The sequence below is a fragment of the Pogoniulus pusillus genome, chromosome 26 (genome assembly GCF_015220805.1).
Source record: "Pogoniulus pusillus isolate bPogPus1 chromosome 26, bPogPus1.pri, whole genome shotgun sequence".
NCBI classification, from domain to species: Eukaryota; Metazoa; Chordata; class Aves; order Piciformes; family Lybiidae; genus Pogoniulus; species Pogoniulus pusillus.
The window spans coordinates 12,743,879-12,767,101 of NC_087289.1; the positions used below are offsets into that span (position 1 = coordinate 12,743,879).

At 45.2% G+C, this 23,223-nt stretch overlaps 1 protein-coding gene across 2 annotated transcripts; it reads right to left on the reverse strand.

The window, feature by feature from the left end:
• Positions 1 to 1,127: 1,127 nt before the first annotated feature.
• Positions 1,128 to 22,580, reverse strand: LOC135186793 (uncharacterized). Of its 2 annotated transcripts, none has more exons than XM_064164820.1 (8): positions 22,416 to 22,580; positions 9,737 to 9,887; positions 8,604 to 8,697; positions 7,935 to 8,053; positions 7,034 to 7,176; positions 5,099 to 5,296; positions 2,935 to 3,210; positions 1,128 to 1,263 (listed from the first exon to the last, which is right to left on the reverse strand). In XM_064164820.1, exons 1-7 carry the CDS (start codon positions 22,445 to 22,447, stop codon positions 3,099 to 3,101), a joined length of 849 nt encoding a protein of 282 aa, XP_064020890.1. In that variant the 5' UTR covers positions 22,448 to 22,580; the 3' UTR covers positions 1,128 to 1,263; positions 2,935 to 3,098. The 2 variants fall into 2 exon arrangements, with proteins under 2 accessions (XP_064020890.1, XP_064020891.1); XM_064164821.1 differs by lacking the exon at positions 22,416 to 22,580 and adding an exon at positions 16,565 to 16,677.
• Between the last annotated feature and the right edge of the window lie 643 nt (positions 22,581 to 23,223).

The window sequence follows — 23,223 nt, forward strand, 5'->3', positions numbered from 1 at the left end:
CAACCCTGATGATACTGTGATACTTCTCAGCAAGCTTTCAGGTGTTATAGAATCATAGAATCATAGAATCAACCAGGTTGGAAGAGACCTCCAAGATCATCCAGTCCAACCTATCACCCAGCCCTATCCAATCAACCAGATCATGGCACTAAGTGCCTCATCCAGTCTTTTCTTGAGGACCCCCAGGGACAGTGATTCCACCACCTCCCTGGGCAGCCCATTCCAATGGGAAATCACTCTCTCTGTGAAGAACTTCTTCCTAACATCCAGCCTAGACCTACCCTGGCACAACTTGAGACTGTGTCCCCTTGTTCTATTGCTGGTTGCCTGGCAGAAGAGGCCACCCCCCACCTGGCTACAATGCCCCTTCAGGTAGTTGTAGACAGTAATAAGATCACCCCTGAGCCTCCTCTTCTCCAGGCTAAACAGGCCCAGCTCCCTCAGCCTCCCCGTGTGAAAGATTTCTGTTCTCCTGGACTAGTTTGCCATGCTGCACAGCACACAACATTTTGCTTCTCCTGCTCCAAAGCTCTAGTTGCCTTGTTTCTGTACTAACCTCATCCTCTCTCCTCTGAATCTGTCCAAGCTCGTTGTCCTGCGTCGCTGAACTGCACCCTCTTGGTTCTGTAAGGTGTTTGAGGAGGAGTTTGTCACACCATGGTCTGTCCACATTGCTGGGGTGAGCTGCACTGGTGAGATCTAGTTAGCAAACCTCATGGGCATGTAAATACTGGGAAGGAGCTGGCCTGCTTCTGTGAGTTGCAAGAATATTTCCTGAGCATGAGGACTTCCACCTGACAGCTCTTGGCACTGGTCTACAGTCCTCTTCCTTTCACTGATGCAGAAAACACTTTGAGCTAAATGCTGTTATACATTCAAAATTCTGTCATCCAGTCCATGCAATATTCTGACCAACTGTTTTGACTGCTGGGCTGTAGGAGAGATAAGGAGAGTCTTGAGGGGGAGGCTGGTAGCTTTTCAGGCTGATCATTTCTCTTGCCCTGATCCAACACAGACCTTACACAGAGCTGCTGTGACCTTTCTGCTGCTAAGTCATTGCTGCAGAGTTCTACAGGGCTGAGCAGTCATTATTCCTCCCTGTGTAACTGAACCAAACCGAGCCTGCAGCCAATATACAGCAGAGAATTTATTGACTGTCTCTGGAATTAGGCAATTCTGTTAATTGTCTTCATTTTCCAGGACTCTGTCATTCTTTTCCTGAACCATTAGTGGCACAGCTATTTGTGTGCCAGCAGGAGCTGCCTGGAAAAAAAAAAAAAAAGAAAGAAAAGAAAAGGCAGCTCAAATTGAACAGCAAATGAATCAAAGACAAGGACAGATACCTCTCTGAGATAATTGCATTCAGACATCCTGGGGAGCCCTGACAAATCCCTTTTCAGCATCCACAGCCCTATCCCTTCAGTGTGGGTTCGCTTTGAGGAATGTCTGTTAGGCAACAACATCACCATCAACAATTTGAAAGTCTTTCCTCTGTCATCATTTACCTCCCCACTGCTCTTATTCAGACCAAATTCCCAAGGAAGGAGATTTTTAATTTTTTTAAGTCAAAGTGTTTGGGGTAGCTTTGCCTTTCCCACCCCCAAAGCACACTAATGGGTCAAGAACTGGCAGGAGGGCCAGGCCCAGAGAGTGGTGGTGAATGGTGCCACATCCAGCTGGCAGCTGGCACTAGTGGTGTGCCCCAAGGATCAGTGCTGGGCACAGTCCTGTTAAATACCTTTGTTGATGATCTGGCATCAGTAAGTTTGTAAATGACACCAAGCTAGGAGCAGGTGTGGAGCTGTTGGAGGGTAGGAGAGCCCTGCAGAGGGACCTGGACAGGCTGCATGGGTGGGCAGAGGCCAATGGGATGAGATTGAACAACGTCAAATGCAGGGTTCTACATTTTGGCCACAACAACCCCAAGCAGCACTACAGGCTGGGAACAGAGTGGCTGGAGAGCAGCCAGGCAGAGAGTGGGGGTGCTGGTAGATAACAGCTGAACATGAGCCAGCAGTGTGCCCAGGTGGCCAAGAGAGCCAATGGCATCCTGGCCTGGCTCAGGAACAGTGTGGCCAGTAGGACAAGGGAGGTTATTCTGCCCCTGTACTCAGCACTGGTCAGGCCACACCTTGAGTACTGTGTCCAGTTCTGGGCTCCTCAATTCAAGAGAGATGTTGAGATACTGGAATGTGTCCAGAGGAGGGCGACAAAGCTGGTGAGGGGCCTGGAGCACAGCCCTGTGAGGAGGGGCTGAGGGAGCTGGGGGTGTGCAGCCTGGAGAAGAGGAGGCTCAGGGGTGACCTCATTGCTATCTACAACTACCTGAAGGGAGGCTGTAGCCAGGTGGAGTTGGTCTCTTCTGCCAGGCAAGCAGCAACAGAACAAGGGGACACAGTCTCAAGTTGTGCCAGGGGAGGTCTAGGCTGGATGTTAGGAGGAAGATGTTGTCAGAGAGAGTGACTGGCACTGGAATGGGCTGCCCAGGGAGGTGGTGGAGTCACTGTCCCTGGAGGTGTTGAAGCAAAGCCTGGCTGAGGCACTTAGTGCCATGGTCTGGTTGATGGGGTAGGGCTGGGTGCTAGGTTGGACTGGATGATCTTGGAAGTCTCTTCCTACCTGGTTGCTTTTGTGATTCTCTGAAAACTAGGACAGTGGTGAGACATAAAGAGGGAAATTGCACAGCTTGTTTTTAATTCAGGGTAGTTTTTTTTTCTTTCCTTCACAGACTGGATGTTAATCTCTGTAGTATTTTCTACAGTAGACACATGGTCTGAACTTGGACATGTAAACACAGAGGGAGCCAGCAGTTGTGAGTAGTTGGCTACAGAGAGTCCCTAGACAAGAAATTCAACCCATATTTTGAATACAACAAACCTATGCTACTCAGAGTATACATTATGTCTTATTTACACCTCATTTATCCCTACTTACTTGAAGTCTGTGGTATCACAAACACATTCATTCAGAAGAATTCTATTTCTGCTTCAATATCTTGTTGGTCCCAAAAGAAAAATAGTAACTCCCATAAACAGGATGTGTTGTGTCCTTTAAGTGAGGTGATTCTAGCACAGCTGTGATCCTTCAAAAACGTGGTGCTAGAGTATAGTACACATTCTGAAGATGCCCCTGGTCTCTGGGGGTGAACAATCCTCTGGCAGCTTGGGAATACCATCCAGGGTTTTTAGATTTGGCAAGCTGGAGAATACACTGAATGGGAGACAAAAGAAAAAGGGAGGATGAGAAAAATAATCTTGTGAAGTGTTGAGAACAAAAGAGACACTGGTGGGGAGGAAGCAAACAGTGGATTTAAACATATCCAGAATAGATTAGTGTAGCTGGAAATCTTGATTTGTCATTTGTTGCAGGATTTATCTGATAAAGAGGCAATTAAAATGCTCAGTTTCACTCTGTTGCACAAGTTTTATAGCCCAGACTCAGTCAAGCACTGCAATAGTCTGCATCTTTAATAGAGCAGAATTAAACCAGCTGCCTAATGCAAAGGACAGGGTGTAGTGATAGCCTAGACTGAATATCCCAGGTCGGTGTAAAGCAATGATTCAGACTGCAAGAAGTGCAACTCAGAATCATAAATGATAGAATCATGGAACCAAACAGGTTGGAAGAGATCTCCAACCTCATCCAGTCCAACATAGCACCCAGTCCTAGCCAATCAACTAGACCATGGCACTAAATGCCCCATCCAGCTTTTACCCTTCTGTGATAAAGAAATGAGGCTCTCTACAAAGCTGTTTGCATTTGTGCTCCTCCCAAAGAAAAGAAGACCTTGTTCTGTGGTTGTGATGGCAAATGGAACTGAATGGTTCCACCTCCTAATACACCATCCCTTTGACATAGCACAGCAGCCTTGGCCAAAAAGATGTTGTTTCATTCCTAAGAAGGGTTTGGTGGAGCTCCAGCCCCCCACAAGCACTGCACAGGATGTTAACCCACATCCTGTCATGTTTGCTCCTGTGTCTTTTGAAGTGAGCATGGACTCCAGTGCTCAACCTCAGCACATAACTCAGAGCTTTATCCATGCTTGAAGATGATTTATTTTCTCTTCCAGCACTGGCAGTGAAAGCAATACCAAGAGTTAATTGCCTTAAGAGCTGGTAGGTTTCAAAACAGTAACATAATTAGTAATTGTTCAGAAGTGCTTTTCAGCTTTTGTTCTCCTGGAACTTCTGATATGCAAATACAATGTGAAATCCAGTATTCAGAATTTACATTTTAACTTTCCCTTTGATATGTTCCTGTCTACCTTTAGAAAGCTTAAGCTTCCCTATCACATTGTCAAAGGGATGTCTGCTAGACCAAAGAGAAAAACATACTGGCAACTCAGAGAGGGTTTTATGAAACTCTTGCTTTGTAACTTCTTCTTTTTCTTCTTCCCCTCCCAGGGAGAGATAACTTCTTAGACATGTGCTGTAAGGTTTGTCTCTAAAATAACAACTCTGCCTTTTGTAGGTGGCTGACATAGAATCAGCCAGGTTGGAAGAGACCTCCAAGATCATTCAGTCCAATCTGGAATGGGCTGCCCAGGGAGGTGGTGGAGTCACTGTCCCTGGAGGTGTTCAAGGGAAGCCTGGATGAGGCACTTAGTGCCATTGTCTGGTTGACTGGCTAGGGCTGGGTATTAGGTTGGACTGGATGATCTTGGAGGTCTCTTCCAACCTGGGTAATTCTATGATTCTATGATTCTATGAATCATAGAAATGTTTTGGTTGGAAGAGACCTTTAAGAGCATCAAGTCCAAACATCAACCCAGCACTGCCAAGTCATTACTAAACCATGTCCCTCAGCACATCTGCATGGCTTTTAAATCTCTCCAGGGATGGAGACTCTACCACTTCCCTGGGCAGCCTGTTCCAGGGCTTGACAACCCTTTTGGGGAAGCATTTTTTTCCTAACACTCAACCAAAACCTCCCCTGGCTCCTCTTGTCTTATTGCTATTTATAATAGTTGAGACTGGGGGAATATAAAAAGATTGCTTAGGAGAACTTGTTTTATTCCAGATCTCACTCCTTCTGAACTCTCCCACAAACATTTCTTTGTGCTGATCAACTTTGTTGCCTATGAGGTGGCAAAACTTACAGTTGTCTGTATCTTTCTTGAAACTCACAGGGATTCCTCTTGAGTATAAGAGATTCAAGTGGAGTATGTCTGAAGTCTGATATCCCACTTAGTGTCAGAATGTTATTTTCAGCAAGAGATAAGTGCTGAATCTGAGGTATCTTTGGCAGCTGTTTGAAGGATGTAAAGTGGTTTTTATTGACATTTAGTTCTCTGCATCTGTAAAGCACAAAGTGTATGACATCACTGATAGCTTCCGTAACAGTATATACATGTAAAGCAACACAGGAATGGCTCTTCACAGGTGGAAGGCATGGCTTCCAGTGAGAGATGCAAGACTTTGGTTCCTCAAGGCCTGCTTTCACACCACTTTTGCATTTGTGCTATTTTTACCTACCCATGGACTGCAAAATCAGATCACAGAATCACAGAATGTCAGAGGCTGGAAGGGACCTCCAAAGCTCATTCAGACCAACTCCCCTGCCAGAGCAGCATCACCTAGACCAGCTCACACAGGAACGCATCCAGGCAGTGTTCGAATATCTCCAGAGAGGGAGACTCCACAGACCCCTGGGCAGCCTGTTCCAGGGTTCTGTCACCCTCACAGGGAAAAAAATCCTCCTCATGTTTACAGGAAACTTCCTATGCCTCAGCTTCCACCCATTGTCTCTTGTCCTGTCATCAGGCATTACCCAGCAGAGCCTGGCTCCAGCCTCCTGGCACTCAACCCTGAACAACTTTATGAACATTGATGAGGTCACCTCTCAGTCTCCTCTTCTCCCAGCAGCACAGCCCCAGCTCCCTCAGTCTCTCCTTGTAAGAGAAATGTTCCATTCCCCTAATCATCTTTGTGGCTCAGCACTGGACTCTCTCAAGCAGTTCTGTGTCCCCCCACTTTATGCTCTCAGCTTTCTCTGTAATGTACAATGGATACATGATTGTTCCTGCTCTCAGTGTGACAACATTCCATACACCTAGAGATGTGACAACACATCAGCAATCATAGAGTTGGTTTGGGAGGAAGAGACCTTTAAGATCATCAAGTCCAGCTGTTAACTGAGCAGTGCCAGGTCACCAATACCACCAATACATGGACTGTAATAATGCAGTTGTCATGGTTACACTTGGTCTCTTTGCTTGGGCTATGCTGAGCACCACTTCATAGCACAGGATCACAGCATGTTAGGGGTTGGAAAGGACTCAAAGAGATCAGCAAGTCCAACCCCCCTGCCAGAGCAGGACCATACAATCTAGCTTAGGTCACAAAAGAACACATCCAGTCTCCAGAGAAGAAGACTCCACAACCTCTCTGGGAAGTCTGTTCCACTGCTCTGTGCCTCTTAATGTCAAGAAGTTCCCCTTTGTGTTGAGCTGGAACCTCCTGTGCTGCAGCTTCCATTCATTGCTCCTTGTCCTATCCCAGGCAGCAAGTGAGCACAGCCTGTCCCCCCACTCCTGCCTCCCAGCCCTCTGATATTTATAAACATTAGATCCCCTCTCAGTCTTCTCCAGACTAAGCAGCCCCAGGTCCCTCAGCCTCTCTTCATCAGGCAGTGCTCCAGTCCCCTAATCATCCTTGCAGCCCCATATATATATACATACATACACACACACACACACACACACACACATTCCTTCAGTGTTCATCAACTTTCCCTGTTAGCAAAAATATCACTGAGCTTCATGAGACTCATGAATTGTCATCCAGGAATAAAGGGCACATCACCTGACCTCCTTACTAAGTATTTTCAACTTCAGAACTACATGAATCCAAAATAGCAATGTACTGGTGGATTCCCAACGTAACACCCACACACACACCCCTAACCTCCCCCCACCCCCCCCTAGATATCACAATTTGCAGTTTTCAAAAGTCTGGTCCAATTATTACCCAGTAAATAACATTTGTGATTTCTATGCTATGACATAGAAGCAGGAACCAGACAAATTGTCTACCTTGGCAACCTTATGGCACTTAGATCTGTCAAAGAATTGTCCACCAGCCAAAGTTTTTCCACCCGAATTAATCTTCGGAGAATCCTTTTGAAGTTTTCCACTTGGTAAAGATCACCCAGGTCCTGAAAGGAAAGGTTCAGCTCCTGGGAAAGGAAAAAAAACAAGAGAAATCACTTCCTTTTCTTTGTCTGCTTGTTTCTTTTCTTGCTTTCTAATAGCTATTTCAGTAAAGCTTCTTGCTGTCAGAATCAGTTAAAAGGTGAATCCATTTTATTATGCTGCTCTTAGATATTGTGGTGCCAGTTGCCAAATTCACCTTAGAGTCAGAGTGATGCACTGCATAATTCCTCCAAAGTAAAGAGAAATAAAGCATCCTGCCCCTCTGCTCTGGTGAGGCAGCACCTAGAGTACTGTGTCCAGTTCTGGGCCCCCCCAGTTCAAGAGGGACATGGAACTGCTTGAGAGAGTCCAGCACAGATGTGTTCCTGTGAGATCTGGTATAGGAGGTCCTGCTCTGGCAGGGGAGTTGGACTGGATGAGCTTCTGAGGTCCCTTCCAGCTCCTGACATTCTGTGATTCTGTGATCTCTTGGGCATGGTCCTGCTCTGGCAGGGGGTTTGGACTGGATGAGCTTCTGAGGTCACTTCCAGCCTCTGACATTCTGTGATTCTGTGATCTCTTGGGCATGGTCCTGCTCTGGCAGGGGAGTTGGACTGGATGAGCTTTGGAGGTCCCTTCCAGCCCCTGACATCCTGTGATTCTGTGATCTCTTGGGCATGTGAATCTTACTTCCCAGCCCTTCCTTCCTCTTTGAGGAGGTTTGCCAGTGTGTGTGCTCTGGGCACATCATGATTTGATTTATTTACTACTACAGTACAAAGAATTAATGAGAAAGTTTTACAGCACAGTTTTCCCAGTTCTCTTGCAGTTTCTTTTGCCACTTCTCTGTGTCAGTTACTTGTTTTCTCTCTTTCACAGCATGCTCTTCTCCTCTGAAAAACAGCTCTTCTTTTGAAGGCCCTGCTCAGGGGAAAGAAAAAAAACACCCAGATTTACAATAGTGGATGTGATGTGGCAGTGGCAGTTAGTTACTTGCTGAAAGATTAGATATATAGCTGGGAAGATATCTGCAATGAAGAAATATATATAACAGTAGAGGTGTGTAGGTTTCCAGGCTTCTAAGAAGTAAATTAATGTGAAGACTTTTTTTTTTTTCCCTGCCATTTCTGGGCTCATAATTCAAGAAGCAATCTAAGGCTGTGATGATTTGGTATGTGGTTAGTAAGTGACATTTCTTCTACAGCTCAGAACAAAAGCTTTTTGCAAACGTTTAAGCATAAGCATTTGAGTTCTAAAGTAGTGTTTCTGTTTTTTTTCACATGCTATATGTCTATTTATATACATGTTTATGTAATAGTTGTGCACTTCTTTAATTGTCCTGGGAGAGTGTGTCCTTGATGTACTGTGAGCTGTCCAAGGTCTGTGGCAGGGAAGCTGGAGTTAGATGATCCTTGAGGTCGCTTCCAGCCCTGACAATCCTGTCATTCTTTGGTGTCTTGTTGATCTTTACCTTCTCTCACTCGGGGACAACGTAGCTGACTTCCTCGAACATCATGTTCTTCTATGTCACACCAGCTGAGATACTTGAAGGAATCAGAAGGAAGCTTAAAATAAGCAAAATCAAGATATAAAAGACTCAGTTAAGGCTTTTCAGTTTCTGGCTTTGTATTTTCTCATCTTTATGGCCTTATTACAGTGGAAATAATATTCACACATGTTTACAGTGCCTTCTGTCTTAAAACCATCTGGTGAATAGCAGTATGATGTATGGAAGCAAGCATACAATGTGTATGCATATTCACACAAGCACATTTCTGGAAGAGCTTGCACACATTATCCACTGAATGCAACCAAGGCACTAAATCTAAACAGAGAAACCCTGCCCCCATAGTTCAGAACGTGAAGGTTTTGCCCACTTTGCTTTCCCACTAAAGTATGGTCTATAATTTCCAGGGCATCAGTCTCCCAGGAGGGAGCAAGGAACGAAGTCTCTTAACTCTGTGTGCAGTGTGTGGAGTAGGTGTGATTCGTGTCACGTCCAGCAAGCACAGCATCATGATTGCCTGCAGCAAGGGAACATCTCAGTGTGGTGCAGCTTGGCATTTGCTTGAACTTCCAGCATTTCTGTCAGTGGGAATCATGATGGAGGGGTTGAGGTGGGTAGAGAGATGGAGCATGTACCTCTGAGTCATCTCCTCCAGCTACAGCCACATCCAGAAACTGGTAGATGCTGTGGGAATTCACAGTTTAGGTGCAGTTTACCACAGTGCATTCTGGTTTACTTCTATGAATTGGCTGAAGTACTGCAGAGAGATCTTCCCACAGAACATCTTTATTGTACCTTTCATAGCTCTCCTGGTTATGACATTTTACAGTAAATTTACACAGCCTGTTCAGGACTTACTCTATACTTGCCCACTGCATCCAGTTCTGAGCACAGTGCTCAAAAGGCTGAGCCAAATCCCCTTGCTTCTGCTGACACTGAATCATAGAATCTTATTTATAATCTGACCTAGCTTTAGAAGATAAAAGGAGGCAAAACATCACCAGCTTCAAAGCTGAGGAAGAGATTTCTTCTTCAGTTACTCCTTGTGACTCTCTCTTCTTTAAACTTGTAATCAGACTGGTAAGCCAAACACTTACTGGGGAAGGCAGTGCAGAGTCACAGTTCAGCCTGATGATTCCTTTGTTGTGTGATAAAACTGTTGGAGTTGAATCTGTCTCACTTTGGATTGAGCAGCAGGAGGAGTAGAACCTACAGGACTTTTGCTTGCTTGGAGTCAGACCTGAGGAACTAGAGAGGAGATGTTGAGTCATTGATTCTGCTCAGAGAAATGCAAACTGGTAATAATGGCAACTACAGAGTAGCAAGGGGTAGGATTTACCACCAGGCAACAGCCACATGATCCTGAGGTCAAACCATAGGTAATGTCCTCCATCCTTAAGGGCACCTCTCACCTAACTACCATTGACTTAGATGTATGAGGGTTCCACAGATATAGACAAACATTAGAGAGAGGAATTTAGCAGCAACTTGATTGAAAAAAAATCAGCCTTGAAGAAAAGGAAGAAGTGGAGTTGCTCAACCATATGACATGACCCTTTTCTACCCCTGCTGGGATGGATGCAGGTGGCATGAAAAGATACCCCACTTGCCTGCTTATTTGGATCTCTTGAGTATGTTTTAGGAGAATATCAAGGCTCTAGAGAGGAGTTGAACTTCACTCATGAGTCTTGAATCATAGAATCAGCCAGGTTTAAGAGACCTCCAAGATCATCCAATCCATCCTAACACCCAGCCCCAGCCAATCAACTAGACCATGGCACTAAGAGCCTCATCCAGGCTTTGCTTGAACACCTTCAGGGACAGCCACTCCACCACCTCCCTGGGCAGCCCATTCCAATGCCAATCACTCTCTCTGCCAACAACTTCCTCCTAACATCCAGCCTAGACCTCCCCCAGCACAACTTGAGACTGTGTCCCATACTTGTGCAATTTGCTAGTTCCCTGCCCAAGGACACTTTCAAAAGCACATTTCACACAGCCCAAGCAATGCAGGTTCCCCAGTGGTGCTCAGAGAGATGGAATCATTTGCAGAATGGCAGATGCAATTTAGAAATTTGCCATGGAATGCTTTGGAAAAAAAAAATAATGTTAATTTAGTAAGTGTGTGCATACAGGACTATTATTTGACTTCTACTGTATGAGCTCAGTGAGAGCTTGCCAGAAGGTATCAGCTGTCAGTAAGCACCATTAAAACAATTATAGGCAGGAACAGAAATGGGGAATAAAAAGGCAGCTTTAAAATGCTTCAGTGAGGACGATAATGAAAGTTTCACATTGAGTGTAACAGACAAGCTAAACAGAACTTCACTTCAAACTTGTGATTACAGATTATTGGCAAATCATCATGAAGAGACAGAGAGTGTTGACCTTACTGAGATTGTTTTGCCTTTTGAAAGCATCAGCAAAGCCTAGCATTGCATCTTTCCCAAAAGTGCACACAGGCTGCACAGAACAGTACTGAAACATGGAACTGCTCCTCCCTTCGTGCTTTGTGGTTGGGTTTTTCTTAATGGGATCAAATCAGCCACAATAAAGCATAGGTGATTTAAAAAGAAGCTGAGCGAGCTCAGTGCTTCTGGAAATAACAGCTCTTTACTTGGGCCTTTTTAGATGTCATCTCGAGGCAAACAGCTCATCTTCAGGTGTATGTGTGGCTAGGCAGCAGCAGGCGCTCACACAACCACCCTGAGAAAGGAGCACTCACAGCTGGTTGGAAAAGGGAAGGAGGGAAGCAAGTGAGGAAGGGTGAGAAGGGGAGAGAGAGAGAGAGAGAGAGGAAGAGAGGAAGAGAGGGAGAAAGTAAGAAAGGGAGAAAGAGAGGAAGAGAGGAAGAAAGAATGAGAGGAAGAGAGGAAGAAAGAGAGGAAGAGAGGAAGAAAGAGAGGAAGAGAGGAAGAAAGAGAGGAAGAAAGAACAAGAGAAAGAGAGAAAGAAATGAGAGGAAGAGAGGAAGAGAGGAAGAGAGAGAAAGAAAGAAAGAAAGAAAGAAAGAAAGAAAGAAAGAAAGAAAGAAAGAAAGAAAGAAAGAAAGAAAGAAAGAAAGAAAGAAAGAAAGAAAGAAAGAAAGAAAGAAAGAAAGAAAGAGAGGAAAGAGAGGAAGAGAGAAAGTAAGAGAGGAAGAAAGGAAGAAAGGAAGAGAGGAAGGAAGAGAGGAAGGAAGAGAGGAAGGAAGGAAGGAAGGAAGGAAGGAAGGAAGGAAGGAAGGAAGGAAGGAAGGAAGGAAGGAAGGAAGGAAGGAAGGAAGGAAGGAAGGAAGGCAGGCATTAACTGCTGGGACCTCTTGCTTAGCTCTCTCTTGGTATTTGTTTTGCTTCTGCTTCCTTACATGTTAAATGAGGTCATACCTGAGAAATAGGTAGAAATTCTCTTGTATTTAAGAAAAAGGATCTCTTATTGTTCTCAGGTTTGGGAGTGATTTATTAGGATGTATTCAAATGACTATTTATAACTGCAAGACTTTCCAAAAGCTACCTTCCTCTCAGCTATATATTACCTCCTCTGCTGAGACATGAACACAGAGTCCCAGTCCTTTGAAACGTGGGATAAACCATTTTGGCTGAACCACTGAAGGTGATATCTATTCTGATCTTTTGGCAGAAACCCACTCACAAAATTCTGCATCTGTGATGGAAAATAAAACATCAAATTGCAGGATCAATACGTGATAGATAAGACTTCTCCAGTCAGGTGAGTAGTGAGATTTTTATTGGCAAGAGTGACAGAAGGAAGCATTTTTCATCTCAAAACTGCCTGAGTTTAATAAGCACCAGCTGGGCCCTGCCATGTCACAAAAGATTTTTCTGAGGGAGCAAGGGCAATGCTGCTTTTCTCTCCCTTGCTTTGTTTTCTTTACTAGTTTGCTGCAAAACTGATGCAAAAGAAATGGCAATGAATGAGGCAGGATGCAATCCCAAACAATTACAGATCACACAATACACGAAAGCAACAAAATTTTCTGCCTTGATTGCGAGGCCCTTCGGCTGGATATGAATCTCCAATGACACCTCTGGGAGCAGCTCACTAGATTATGTCGAGCATTATGGGGGAAAAAAATGAGATTCATGATGTCTGTCCAGGCTGAGTCATTTCCTCTCACTTTGCCTGCAGTGAGAAATTGGTGGTTATCATAAATCATAGAGCTAAATTCTTATGAGAAAGGAATTAATTTCACTAATGGAAACCCTCTGAGGCAATAGTATTCTTCCCTCCACCCTCTGGATTCTTGGGGTAGAGGGGGATCTCTGAAGTCTTTTAAGCAGAGATCCCTGACTGTATTTTAAGAACCCTATAAAAGAGGATTGGAAAGGAAAATTAAAACAGTAAGGGGTGAAAAAACATCTTGTGTGTGACTGGCTTCTAGTTTCTGTGGTTGTTCATATCATGGCTAGAGCCCTGCTGCTGCTAGCAAATCCCTATACAAAATTACAGCATGCCCCTGTCAATATTAAACATCTTACAAGCTCCAGCTGCTTCAAGTATGATTTTTGCCCACCTAGGTGGAGTTGCCAGCCTCTAAAGCCAGGCTTAGAAAATCTTCTTGGGGCATTTTACAGTCAATGGAGACAAGTGGGCAGATCCAGACACTTGCTGCCACAGCCCAGCCTCAGTGCCTCTTATTTTTAACTGAAGTGACCCCCTAGACCACACAGTCTACAGGAGAAGCCCACAAGCTTTCACAGATACTCAGACTGCATTGGGTTGGAAGGGACTCTCAAAGGTCACCTTGTCTAACTCCCCTGCCATCAGCAGGGATTCCTCCAACTAGATCAGGCTGCCCAGGGCCACATCAAGTCTGATCCTCAATGTCTCCAGGGACATTCATTTCTCCAGGGACATGAATGTGTCCAGAGAAAGGTGATGAAGCTGTTGAGGAGCCTGGAGCACAGCCCTGTGAGGAGAGGCTGAGGGAGCTGAGGATGTGCAGCCTGGAAAAGAGGAGGCTCAGGGCAGACCTCATTGCTGTCTACAACTACCTGAAGGGAGGCTGTAGCCAGGTGGGGTTGGGCTCTTCTGCCAGGCAACCAGAAACAGAATGAGGGGACACAGTCTCAAGTTGTGCCAGGGGAGGTCTAGGCTGGATGTTAGGAGGAAGTTTTCGCCAGAGAGAGTGATTGGCATTGGAATGGGCTGCCCAGGGAGGTGATGGAGTCACCGTCCCTGGAGATGCTGAAGCAAAGCCTGGATGAGGCACTTAGTGCCATGGTCTGGTTGATTGGCTAGGGCTGGGTGCTAGGTTGGACTGGATGAGCTTGGAGATTTCCAACTTGATTGATTCTATGATTCTGTAATTATTTGATTCTATGATTCTGTAATTATTTGATTCTATGTTGCAAGGTCAGTTTCCATCTTCAGGACATCTGATGAGGAGTATCTTATGCTAAGTGCTTAAAGGGTGCTTCAAAACAGCAGGACTTCTGATTAATAAAGCTTAGGGACATCATTCTGTTCCATGCAGCAGCAGTGAAACGCATAAACCAGCCATTTCACCCAAGTAATTAAACAAATGATACAGAGCAAGTTACTGCTAGCACCTTGACATCTAGAGTGCTGCACACGAGCATGGGCTGTGGGGATAAGCAAAAGTATTCATGACTACCTTAATGTATTTTATGCATTTTCCTCAGTGGAAGTCCCAGTGGGGAATAAAGTGACTGAAATATTTTGCAAGCTAGGAGGAACGAGTACAGAACAGCTCCTGCATTTGTCAAAACATGATTTATGAGATATCAGGCCATATCTTGGAAAATCACACACTCCCCTAGAGCTCACTGAGAAAAGCCACACTCTATCAAGATGTCAGTGTCAGTCCTGTGTCCCTGAAGCAGGTCTGCTCCTCCTCCCACTGACATCTTGGCAGCCTTCTCATAGGCAATGAAATGCTCTGCGCTGCCTAACTGCGGTGCAAGTGCATTTGAGTCCAGCTGACTTGGAGGGCAGAATATATTAAAACCCCATGAAATACTCTGAAGAGCTACAGTTGAGCCACTTCTGAAACTGCACCAGTGAGAAAGATTCTGAGGGGAAAACATTCCTCTTGTGTATTACTGTAGCCATTAGGCCATTAAGAAAAGAATGGCAGGCAACAGATTCCTTTCTTCTGATGTAACCAACACACATCTTAGATTCTACAGCACAGGTTCAGCTTTGCCTGGCAGAAAATGTCAAATGGAAAGTTCAGCAGAAGAGGAATCAAGAAGGTTATAAGCAAACTCTTGCTACTGAAAGGGTTTTACCCCAGTGTTTTGGGGTCTGGTCTAGCTTCCAGTGGCCTTATCCTCAGCTACTTTTCATGAATCAGCAGCCTTGAGCAGGCTTAGCTTTCAGTGGACCATGGCTGCTTTCCCCATAGATCTGAAATGCCCTTGAGAAAGCATGTGGGGACAAACCTTTGGGCTATTTTTACAACTTCTTCACATATGCAGAGCCAGAGCTCCTACGGTGCTCACTACAACTTCACATCCCACCAAATCACAGAACATACATGATGGGAAGGCTCATTCTCCTGAGTGCTCAACCTCAGAGCTTCACATCCCACCACATCACAGAACATACATGATGGGAAGGCTCATTCTCCTGAGTGCTCAAGCTCAGAGCTTCACATCCCACCAAATCACAGAACATACATGATGGGAAGGCTCATTCTCCTGAGTGCTCAAGCTCAGAGCTTCACATCCCACCACATCACAGAACATACATGATGGGAAGGCTCATTCTCCTGAGTGCTCAACCTCAGAGCTTCACATCCCACCAAATCACAGAACATATGTGATGGGAAGGCTCATGCTCCTGTGTGGTACACCAAAAAGTGCTCCAAGATCTTTCAGTCCTGCTACTATGGGAATGAAAAACGTGAACCGTTCTGAAGCAAACAAATCTAATCAATTTTATGATCAGCTTTAAATAAAACTCCCAAACTGAACCAAAGGGCTATAAATATACTAAGAAAAGGGCTATAAATCCTCCCAAAGCAAAGAGCTCTGTCTAGGTCAGAGCTGTCAATGTTTGCACAGGCTCTAAGAGATCTGGTTATGGATCTGTCCAAACCACTTGCACAAATAGCTGTTTGCCTGCCTGATACAAACCCCCAGTTATTTACGTTGCCTCAGTCAATTGCACATGCCAAAGCTGATCAGCATAAACCAAGTGCAGGATTAACTTACAAAGGCAATTTGTATAGGTATTTAAAAGAGAGTGAACTTGGAATTCAGCCTGTGCCCTGCTCCAAATGCACACAATTTACTGCTGTGCAGCAGCTGCTGCTTGTATGCAAGCATTTATTGTGAGAACACCCTGAACTTAGAACAGTAGAAGACTAGGACACGGTGTTGCCATGCTCTATTACTTTTCAATTACTTTTTTTATAGGAGTTTTATGAGACATTATGCAACATTTTGAAGTGGTTCTTTTGAGCATAATTTAGTGGCAAACACACCTGTAAGTTCTGGTTGCAGTGCCTCCTCACCGTTAGCTCTATCATCAATTATCTTGTTTTACGCCCCATAAACTTGCCCCCCAAAAAGACATGATTAACATAATTAGGTCTTAGCTCCATAATTAGCCATTCCTAGCACATTAACTAACACTCCCTGCAGCTCTTCCTGGAGCTGACTTGCAGCAGTACAAATTCCACCTCTCTATCAATGTGCCTGTCCTACGTTTCGGCGCCTAATGACACGTTTCTTGTCGAGACACCTCCTGTCTTTCAGCAACCAGCCAATGACACCCAGAATGAAGACAAACCCACCCTTTTCCTTCCTCTTTTCACTGCACAACAATCTGCATCAGCAATACAGGTTGGTACATTTTAAAAAGACACTCAATCCTGTAACACTATCGTTCTTGTCAGAGCATGTCAAGCCAGCTGTGCAATGACTACAGTGACTTCTCTTCTTTCACCCTCCTACCTTTCAGACATGTCTTGCTGTGGCATAAAATCCTCACATCTCGCATAGGGCTATTTGTCTACAGTCAAAGCTTATCTTCCCATCTTTGCCCCTGCATAGAGAGGTAGCTCTACACCCTCTGAGGAGAGGTAACCTGCACGGATCCTGGCTGGGGCTGTGTGGATCCACTGTCTCCAAGGAAACGCTGTCACCTCGCAACGCAGTCACGTTAGGAGCTATTGTTACCAATCTCTTAAGCACATCAAACAAATTCCTGTGCTGATCTAGCTGGTATCAATGGACCTTCCTTCCAGAAGGTGGCTAAAGATAGGTTGGTGATACCTGTAGCAAGACACATGATCATCCAGACGAATCTCTGGTGTGCTCACTCCAGCAACTACACTTTGCTGAATCCCTTTTATGCTTTTGCCCACTTGAAGTTTATCTTTACTTTGCTTAAAAGATCCTTCCTTCATTAATAGCTGTTAAACCCTTGATTAATTTTATCCAAAACTTTGGATGGATAGAAAATAGATACTTAAAGAGTTTCTTACATGGTGTTTGGACTTGATAAACTCCAACCTGATTAATTCTGTGATTCTGTGGTTAATTCTGTTCATGAAAGTTCTTCATGAGCATCTCTTAGAATCATAGAATCACAGTGGTTGGAAGGCAGCTCAGGAAATCATTAGTCCAACCTCCCTGCCAAAGCAGAATCACCTAGTGAAGGTCACACAGGAACACACACAAACTGGTCTTGAAACTCTAGAGAGAGAGAGTGCACAACCTCTCTAGGCAGCCTGGTCCCATGCTCGTTTCCAGTTTGTGTCCCTTGTTCTGTGATTTGGTGGGATGTGAAACTCTGAGATCAACCACACAGGAGCATGGGCACCACCAAAATGAGTCTGGCCTCATTGACACCCTCCCATCAGATAGTTGTAAATATCAAGAAGATGTTGTTCACTCTGTTGAATGTCCTTGCCTCTTTAGAACACAGAATCAAAGAAACATGCAGGCTGGCAAAGCTCCTCAGGATCACCAAGTCCAACCTAGAACCCTGCTCTACAAGATTCACCTTAAACCATACCCCTAAGCACCACATCCAAACCACCCTTAAACACATCCAGGATGGGTGACTCCACCACCTTCCTGGGCAGCTCATTCCAGTCCCTGACCACTCTCTCCATGGAAAACTTTTTCCTAATGTCCAATCTCAATATCCCTAGCCTCAGCTTGAGGCCATGCACAGTCATTTAATAAACAATTTCTCAGGCTTCCTTCTTTAAGTTTGCATCTGAAAGTGCAAATCATAGAATCATAGAATCATCCAGGTTGGAAAAGACCTCCAAGATCATTCAGTCCAACCTAGCATCCAGCCCTAGCCAATCAAACAGACCATGGCACTAAATGCCTCAGCCAGGCTTTTCTTCAATACCTTCAGGGATAGTGACTCCACCACCTCCCTGGGCAGCCCATTTCAATGCCAACCACTCTATCTGTCAATAACCTCCTCCTAACATCCAGCCTAGACCTCCCCAGGCACAGTTTGAGACTGTGTCCCCTTGTTTTGTTGCTGGTTGCCCGGGAGGAGACCAACAGACAGGTCAATTTTGTGTCTACTTTTATATTATCTTTTTCTAGGTTCTGAGAAGTAGTCTAAAGGAGCTCCCTCCCTGGAGGTGTTCAAGGCCAGGCTGGATGAAGCCTTGAGCGACCTGTTCTAGTGGGAGGTGTCCCTGCCTGTGGCAGGGGGTTGGAACTGGATGATCCTTGAGGTCCCTTCCAATCTGAACCATTCTGTTATTCTATGATTGCTAATTTCAAAATGTGTTTGTTAGAATGCCCTTTTGGTTCACCCCAAGTGCAGACACTGGCAGTGTGCCACAGGTGGAATTGCAGCAGCCCAACACTGTTACAGGCATTGGCGAGTGCCTGCTGAAGTTTACAGATGGCTTTTAAACTCAACCAGTAGTTACGGGAACCAAGCTTCAGTGCTGTGCTGTGCAAGGTTATAATAGAGCACTCGATCATGCCCTATTGATCTGCATCTCCCACATCACAGCCATAGCTCCTTCTCCACCTGAGCTCCTCAGCTCCATGCTGGGAGAAGGGATAAACAGATTAAGATCGATGTGCAAAAAAGTGCACAGTAAACCCCTCTGCCCAGGGACCTTCAACAGGAAATATTATGTAGTCACAAAGCTCTTTGCTTCAGACTTCCTACCTTTCAGTTTCTTCATAGGAAAATTATTCCCTGCTCTCCTTTTCCTTCAGAATTCTCTTTTCTTTGTGCTTGTTAGAAAGGCTCATCATTGTCAATTCTTTCTGTAGAGAGAGACCTGTGCTTCCCTCAACAGTGACTGAAGTCTCCAAAATATACTCTTCAGGATTCTGCTGGCAAACTTCCCTGTGCCAGTGAAGCATATCAGCATGATGCTTATCAGAAGATTTCAGCTCCTATGCAAAGGTACTTTGTGTGGTTCCAAATGTTGCGCTGTCGGATTGTTATCTGCAATTCAACAACCACTCCACGCAGCTTGCACTGAAAACCTAGGAGGTGTGAACTGAGTTTGTTAAAGGGTGGGCAGAGGACATTGCCAAGCAATCCCAAGCACAGCTCCAGGCTGGGTGCTGAATGGCTGAGAGCAGCTCTGAGGAAAAGGATCTGGGGGTCTGGGGTGATGAAAAGGTCAACATGAGTCTGCAGTGTGAGTGCAGCCCAGACAAGAACCCTGTGCTGGGCTGCAGCAAGAGCAGTGTGGGCAGCAGGGGAAGGGAGGGGATTCTGCCCCTTGGCTCTGCTCTCCTCAGACCCCACCTGGAGTCCTGTGTGCAGTTCTGGAGCCCCCAACACAAGAAGGACATGGAACTGTTGGAGACAGTCCAGAGGAGGCCACCAAGATCCTCAGAGGGCTGCAGCAACTCTGCTATGAGGACAGGCTGAGAGAGTTGGGGCTCTGCAGCCTGGAGAAGAGAAGGCTTTGAGGAGACTTTGCAGTAGCCTTCCAGTATCTGAAGGGGGCTACAGGAAGGCTGGGGAGGGACTACTGACAAGGTCTTGTAATGACAGGCCAAGGAGGAATGGGTTTAAACTGGCAGAGGGGAGATTTTTAACTGGATGCTAGGAAGAAGTTTTTTGCAGTGAGGGTGGTGAGAGACTGGCACAGGTTGCCCAGGGAGCTTGTGGAGCACAGAATCACAGAATCGTTCTGTGATTCCACCATCTCCCTAGAGGTGTTCAAGTTCAGGTTGGATGAGACCTTTAGTGACCTGTTCTAGTGAGAGCTGTCCCTGACTATGGCAGGGGGTTGGAACTGGATGATCCTTGAGGTCACTTCCAACCTAAACCATTCTATTATTCTATGATCTTTTCTCTGTCTGCTCAGGAAAAAAAAGACATTATTTATTTCTAAATTAAACAAGACTACAAACTGGGGCCCCTTACTTACCATTTTTCCTCTCTGTATCAAATGAAAGGCATCAGTCCACATCACAGCCAAATGAGCTTCAGATCTTCCACAGCAAATGCATTCCTCATAAAGCACATGAAAAATTAGCTGTCTGCTCTTCCAGTGAAATGACATATTTAAGATGGTGTCAGCCTTTCCTTTATAAACACTATTTTTCAGACCTTTACAACCTGCCCATAAAGATGTGCTCCTGCCAAGAAACTCAGCAGCACATCCCAGCCCAGCAAATAAGAAATAAATCTTCCCCTCTTTATCCCATTTTGATCAGCAATTTCTCTCTTTGAAATGGTTGAGCAGGGCAAAAAGACGGTGGGCACTGATCTCAACCATGTGTCTCTCCCATCTGTATTGGACTGATTGAATGCTTCCCCACATGGAATCATAGAATCATAGAGTCAAGCAGGTTGGAAGAGACCTCCAGGGTCATCCAGTCCAACCTAGCACCCAGCCCTAGCCAATCAACCAGACCATGGCACTAAGTGCCTCATCCAGGCTTTAAGAACTTCTTCTTAACATCCAGCCTAAACCTGCCCTGCTACAGCCTGAGATTGTTCTGTCACTGGGTGCCTGGGAGAAGAGACCTCCACACCTAGGTACAAGAAATATGCACAATGCAAATAATTTAAATTAAAATTATAAAATCATAGAATCAACCAGGTTGGAAGAGACCTCCAAGATCATCCAGTCCAACCTAGCACCCAGCCCTAGCCAGTCAACCAGACCATGGCACTAAGTGCCTCATCCAGGCATTGCTTCAACACCTCCAGGCACAGCGACTCCATCACCTCCCTGGGCAGCCCATTCCAATGCCAATCACTCTCTCTGACAACAACTTCCTCCTAACATCCAGCCTAGACCTCCCCCAGCACAACTGCAGACTGTGTCCCCTTGTTCTGTTGCTGGTTGCCTGGGAGAAGAGACCAACCCCACCTGGCTACAGCCTCCCTTCAGGTAGTTGTAGACAGCAATGAGGTCAGCCCTGAGCCTCCTCTTCTCCAGGCTGCACACCCTCAGCTCCCTCAGCCTCTCCTCACAGGGCTGTGCTCCAGGCCCCTCACCAGTTTTGCAGCCCTTCTCCAAACACCTTCCAGCACCTCAACATCTCTCTTGAATTGAGGAGCCCAGAACTGGACACAGTACTCAAGGTGTGGCCTGACCAGTGCTGAGTACAGGGGCAGAATAACCTCCCTTGTCCTGCTGGCCACACTGTTCCTGAGCCAGGAACAGTGTCGGCCCAAAAGCCCCCTGACTGGGACTCTGAGTAACCTGATCTAGTTCAAGATGTCCTTGCTCACTGCAAGGGAGTTGGACAAGATGACCTTTGACCAACCAGATCCATTCTGTGATTCTGTGACTGTTCTGGGCACCACAGAAAGCCAGTGCAATAGAGTTTGCTCCAGAGAGTTTGCAGTCTAATTGAAGAGAGCAGACAAAAGAGTAGGAGAAAAGAAATAAGATTATTCCTCCCCTTTTATGTAGAAATAACTGAAATGATCAAATCATGAAATCCTGACCCTGTGGTGGCCAACAGCAGAACTTCTGTTAACGTGGATGGGGTCAGCATTCATACAGGATTCCCAGAGACCAATTCCACCAAGATCAGACTAGATGAACAATCTGGCATTAAAGTCTCTGCATTTAAAGGCTGAAGCTTACTGATCTGACATGACATTAATCATTGTTAAAGAACACTTATGTGGCACTTCTCTATCAGAACTTTTTTTTTCTGATTCAGGGACATACAGCATCTTGTAAAAATCCATTTCATAGAACCAATATCTGATATCTGAAGTTAAAACAGAATAGAATCAACCAGGTTGGAAGAGACCTCCAAGGTCATCCAGTCCAATCTAGTACCCAGCCCTAGCCAATCAACCAGACCATGGCACTAAGTGCCTCAGCCAGGCTTTGCTTCAACGCCCCCAGGGACAGCAACTCCACCACCTCCCTGGGCAGCCCATTCCAATGCCAATCACTCTCTCTGCCAACATCTTCCTCCTAACATCCAGCCTAGACCTCCCCCAGCACAACTTGAGACTGTGTCCCGTTGTTCTGTTGCTGGTTTCCTGGCAGAAGAGACCAACCCCACCTGGCTACAACTTCCTTTCAGGTAGTTGTAGACAGCAATGAGGTCTGCCCTGAGCCTCCTCTTTTCCAGGCTGCACATCCTCAGCTCCCTCAGCCTCTCCACATAGGGCTGTAAGGTTTTGTTCTTTATGTACAACTCCTGTTTAGTGTTAGCCTGATTCTTATTGGTGACATCAAACCATAAGACTGGTGCCACCAGTAAAATCAGATCTAAGAACTTAACATCATTATGGCAAGAGCAGTTGCTATAATATCAAAGTTAATATAGATCAAATATATACACATATAAAAGTTAATGTCTATATTGATCTTACCTGGTTTGACTACATCCAGGAATCCATGGCATTTGTGTTGGATGAATCAGTTAGAGTGAGAGAATTTCTTTGCCTGCCTCATTAGCACAATCTGCAAGGATTCTCAGAGGAAAGGAAGAGCAATTATTAAATGAATATATTCTCATCTGAGCTCCAGCAGGTAAGCAGGCACACTTGCATAAACCAAAGGGTTATTTTGCCCTGTCACCTAGGCAACAAATTCCCTTTTTTCCTGCCCACTCAGGACTCCAGTAAACTATTTGACTCCCACTGGTAGGACTTGGAGAGCATTCACAGGGGAAAGCCAAGTACAGCAGAATAATGCCTCGGATAGAAGAAGAGCAGAGTTAGTGAAACATTTCATCAGGGTTACCAGACAAAAAGGAATCAACAACTAGCTGCATAAATAATTGAAGTGAAAAGTATATGTCTGGTTTTCTAAGGTGTTATAAAGCCATGAGTTCCAAGAGGGTTGAAGAGGCTGTAACCAAGCAACAAGTACCGAAACTTGGGTCTCTCTTCTAGCAAAACAATGGGCTTGCAAGTCATGATGACAATATCTGGCACTGAAGATTGAGTCTTTCCATTGATTTTATGGTCTTTGGATCGAGGCATACAAAGCTCTGTTTATGGAATGAGGAATGGCATTTTTATTTGGCCTAGGAAAGATACATTTCAGTATCGAATCTGACTTCTCTAACAAAATGTAGGTCAACAGCTCCTGGATGAAGTAGATTTTTTTCTGACATCTAAGAACAATCACATAGAAGTAATGTTTCAATAATTCTTTTCTCAAAAGTTTCTTCTC

Coding starts and splice junctions, on each gene's coding strand:
- LOC135186793 (XM_064164820.1), bottom strand. CDS start 22,447: ATGCCATGGATTCCTGGATGTAGTCAAACCAG. Junction 9,888..22,415: donor CCTGGATGTAGTCAAACCAG/GTAAGATCAATA, acceptor TCTCCTCTCTAG/TTCCTCAGGTCTGACTCCAA. Junction 7,177..7,934: donor AGAACTGGGAAAACTGTGCT/GTAAAACTTTCT, acceptor TTCCTTTCCCAG/GAGCTGAACCTTTCCTTTCA.